At 56.2% G+C, this 3874-nt stretch overlaps 1 protein-coding gene across 2 annotated transcripts in view; it reads right to left on the bottom strand.

Annotated features, from left to right (window-relative positions):
- Cnih2 (cornichon family AMPA receptor auxiliary protein 2) overlaps positions 1-3874 on the bottom strand; it is a 5626-nt gene extending 1752 nt beyond the window's left edge. Inside the window, exons 1-2 of one of the 2 annotated variants that reach the window (XM_017795382.1) lie at positions 3754-3874; positions 46-140 (exon numbers count right to left, since the gene is read on the bottom strand). In XM_017795382.1, the coding sequence (XP_017650871.1) occupies positions 46-60 (15 nt within the window). In that variant the 5' untranslated portion in view covers positions 61-140; positions 3754-3874. The remainder of the gene's footprint in view (positions 1-45; positions 141-3753) is intronic. The other variant, XM_008822255.1, reaches the window with a different exon arrangement.

Below are 3874 nucleotides of genomic sequence, written 5' to 3'. Positions count from 1 at the left end.
CGCCCCCCCCCCGTGACAGATGGAAAGACAGACGGACGGACACACCTCGGCACAGCACATGTATCACTTACTGCCCGCGCTGGGTTCCCCTGGTCGATGGGGTTCTTGAAGTCAGTCCGAAGCTCGTCAAAGGCTATGATCTGGGGGCAGGGGCGTGTGCCCGTCAGGGTTGGGGCAGCCGCTCATGCCTCCCCTGCCCCTCATGGCTCCGCGTGCCTGTTCTTCCACCGGACAGGGATTCATGCATGGGAACCCTACCAGATGCAGCTTGTTGCTAAGTGGAGAAACTGAGGACGAGGGAGGGGCAGGACCTGGCCCAAGGTCACAAAGAATTCTATAATGGAATGCTAGTGTCCTGATAACCAGGTTTGGACTCGTGTCCACTGCATTCCCTTCCCATACATTTTAAGATGTGGCCTCTCTTCTCGGCGCGGTGCTGAGCGCAAGAGCCCTAGATGCTTGGAACACAATCCCCGTCCAGGAGGAGACTGAGGCTGGGAGGTGGAGGAGAGAATTCCTAACTATATTTTACGCGATCAGTGGTGAGGGGTACAAACAAGACCCCATATTGGGTGGTGGGGTGCAGGCTGACTGTGAGTAGGCATTTGGTGAACAAATGGGAGGAATCCAGTCCAACCAGTGCTAACAGCAGATACAAAGGCACAGACGGTTGAAAGAACATTCAGGAAGCTGCAGGTTCATGGGCTGGGTTGTGTGAGGAAGGAGGGAAGGAAGGAAGGAAGGAAGGAAGGAAGGAAGGAAGGAAGGAAGGAAGGAAGGGAGGGAGGGAGGGAGGGAGGGAGGAAGGAAGGAAGGAAGGAAGGAAGGAAGGAAGGAAGGAAGGAAGGTATGGTGCAAGGTAGGTGAAGAGATCCTGGAACCAGACATGGTGCCCTGGGAGGGCAACCAAGACTTGAACACAGGAGTAATGGGGAGCCACAGTGGGCTATACAGGAAAGTGAGGCAGTCAGGCTGATGGCTTAGGACTGGTGGGGGATCCAAGCTGGCTAACAGTCACAGCCAAGATATCCACCCAGCAGACTTTATTAGCTCGCTGAGTGAGTGCTTATAACAACCGAATGCCTTAAGTACTAGTATTATTTTCATTTCTGATTTGCAAATGAGAAAACAGAGGTTAAGTGCCTTGTCTAAGGCCTCTCAACTAGTTAGTGGTAAACTGGTAACCCAGTTAAAGGTACTAACTACTTTGTCATACTCAGGCCAGATCAGTGAGGGGTGCTGGAGTGTCCAGGGAGGGGTTCAACGTGTCTGAGAACAGTGGCCATGGAAATGGAGAGGTGTGAACAGATTCCAGAGCTCTCTCTTGGAGCCAGGCTACAAAGGGCTTATGTGTGGGGGAGTGAAGGCACCACTAAGCCTTCTGTTGTGGTGTCTGGGGGATGGCAGTGTCTTCAGGAATGGGGAAACTCCTGAGAGAGGTGTTTAAAGAGATAGGGCATGGATCTAAAAGGACCTGGCAGGTGACCTGGGGGAGGCAGGCTGACAGAAGCCTGACTGAGGGGAAGGGGGAGTCCCCTCCTCCCATCCCCTCCAGCCTCAGGATGAGGCAGCAGGCCCACCACCCCCAAGCATCATAGACCCCAGACGGCTCAGAGGGAAAGAACATGGGCTTCCTGGAGGGAGCTGGGGCCATCTGGAGCCCCTCCCCCAACTCTTCATTGACTCTGGGCTGCCGCCTGCCTGATAGGCACAGCAACAAGGTCCAGCAGGGGCAGGTGGGTGCTGTCTGTCTGCCCCCAAGCTGGCACCACCAGCAGGCAGTGGGTTGTCTTGCCTCCCACCCCCCAGGCTGCCTGGTGCTGACTCAGCCCCCCCAACAAACAACCCCCCACTGTGACAGCTGACACACGTCACTCACCACCAAGGTTGCCTAGCGACTAGTGGGGCCAGGGCTGAGGGTTGAGGTGGGACCTGGGATCCTGCCTCAGAAGGTTCTTTTTTTTTTTTTTTTTTTTCACCAGCTTCAGATTGAGGATCACATTTCCCCCACTCACCCCTGCACCTCACTCTGGGCACTGATGTGTCTACGAGCCCTCTACTGACGAGGAAACAGCTCTAGCTTGCTAAGCTCACCCAGCCAGAAGGCTGGATGACCACAGTGCCTCACATAGTAGGGTCTCCATAAAGGCTTGTTGAGAGAACAAAGGTGCCACTCCAAAGCTTAGGAGACCTAGGTACTCCACAAGGGCAAAGTCTGGGTCTCATGTGGCCTGACCCCCTTCACAGCCACCACACAGCTGTGTCAGGCAAGCTTTTCTGTGGATCTCCTGAGCCCAGGGACCCTGCCACGGAAAGTGGGAACCTGGGTGGGATGGGACCTGATAAGGGACTTCTTGAATTCCAGGCACAGGTCTGTGTTCTCTCACCTGTCCCCAGCCCTCAACCAATCCTTCCAGTTCTTAGGACCCAAGCTCTCCTGCCCACACCCCACAGGACTGTCCAAGACCCTGGGCCTGGGATAGCAGGTCAGATCACAATGGATCTGAGGGGGTGGAAGAAGGAAAAGAAAAAGCAACAAGCAATTGAGAGACTGGGACTGAGAGAGGAGCAAAGGGCTGGAGCCAAGGGGTCTGGGGATACCTTTGGGGGCTCAAGATCATCATGCAGTAGTGGCATAGCAGATATGAAAGAGAAAGGGGGGAAGGGCAGGAGGAAAGATAGAGGGAGATATCAGGGAGAACCCTAGAGCAGGCACCAAGTTCTGGGAAAGAGAGGAAGTGGGAAGAGCAGGAAAAAGGCAGGTGGGGCAATGGGAGGGAAGAAAGAAGGGTGAGAGGGCCGGAGGCCACAGCCAGGTAGGAGGACCCCTGAATGAGGATAAAGACTATACCAGGCAGGTGTGTGCAGAGGGCATCGGGCTGCAACAGACTGCAGGCCTGGATGGGATGAGCTTGAGGCAGAAACCTCAGAGGACAGAAGTGAAAGGAGAGCCATTAAGCGGGAGGGCCTGTGACCCCCAACAGTGGGCCAAAGGCTCATAGTTCTATAGGGAAAGGGGTCAGGTTGAAGGGGCCCTGGAGAGAGCTAAGGAGAGGAACCCTCTTCAGGGGGAAGCCATCAAGAAGAGAGATGAAACCGGGACATCAGGTGTGAGGCTAAGCCAGGGTGAGGACAGACCAAGGGGGCGGACAAGGAAGACAAAGAGGATGTGGGGGGAGGAATAAGAAGGAAGCTGGAAAGTGGAGAGGAAACGGGGAATACCCAAACGGAGACACTGGGGGACACTGGGGCTGCCTAGAACCCATCCCTACTTGGGTCAGGGACGGGGTTGGGAAGGGACAGGGTTAAAAGGGCTCCAAGGTATGCGGGTCCTGTAAACAGATGCAGTTGCTATAGCAACGGGCTCCATCAATCGGCTGGAAAAACCCACAAAGGGGGGAGCAAAAGACAGACAAACTGCCCGATGGACAAATTTGGATGGATGGGGGAGTGCAGACGAAGCAAAAATTCTGGAATACTGCCCCCTGCCTAATGAGTAGATGGGATAGGGCCGGGGGGGGGGGATAGGTGTCAGGACCTACTGACAGGCGGGGGTGGCAGACGAAGGGGGGCCCTCTCGGGAAGGAAGCTGACGACAGGGGGTGTTAATGGGGGCGAACCAAACCCGATGGAAGAGGGATAGTGGAAAAGAGGCTCTAAGTTTCCCCGGGGCTCTGAGACTATCCGTCGCAGCCCCCTCCCGCTCCCTGATCCCCTGCCCCCACCCCGCCCCCAGCCCGAGCACAGCCTTACGTGCCAGATGACAAAGAAGATGAGGGAGGCGCACAGCACCAGGGTGAGCATGTAGCAGAACGCGGCGAAGGTGAACGCCATGGCCCCCGCGCCGGGCGGCGGCCCGGGGGGCGCCAGCGCG

The sequence above is a fragment of the Nannospalax galili genome, unplaced genomic scaffold, assembly GCF_000622305.1.
Source record: "Nannospalax galili isolate Female #2095 unplaced genomic scaffold, S.galili_v1.0 scaffold1328, whole genome shotgun sequence".
Classification (NCBI taxonomy): domain Eukaryota; kingdom Metazoa; phylum Chordata; class Mammalia; order Rodentia; family Spalacidae; genus Nannospalax; species Nannospalax galili.
This window is presented reverse-complemented; position numbering and strand designations above follow the sequence as displayed.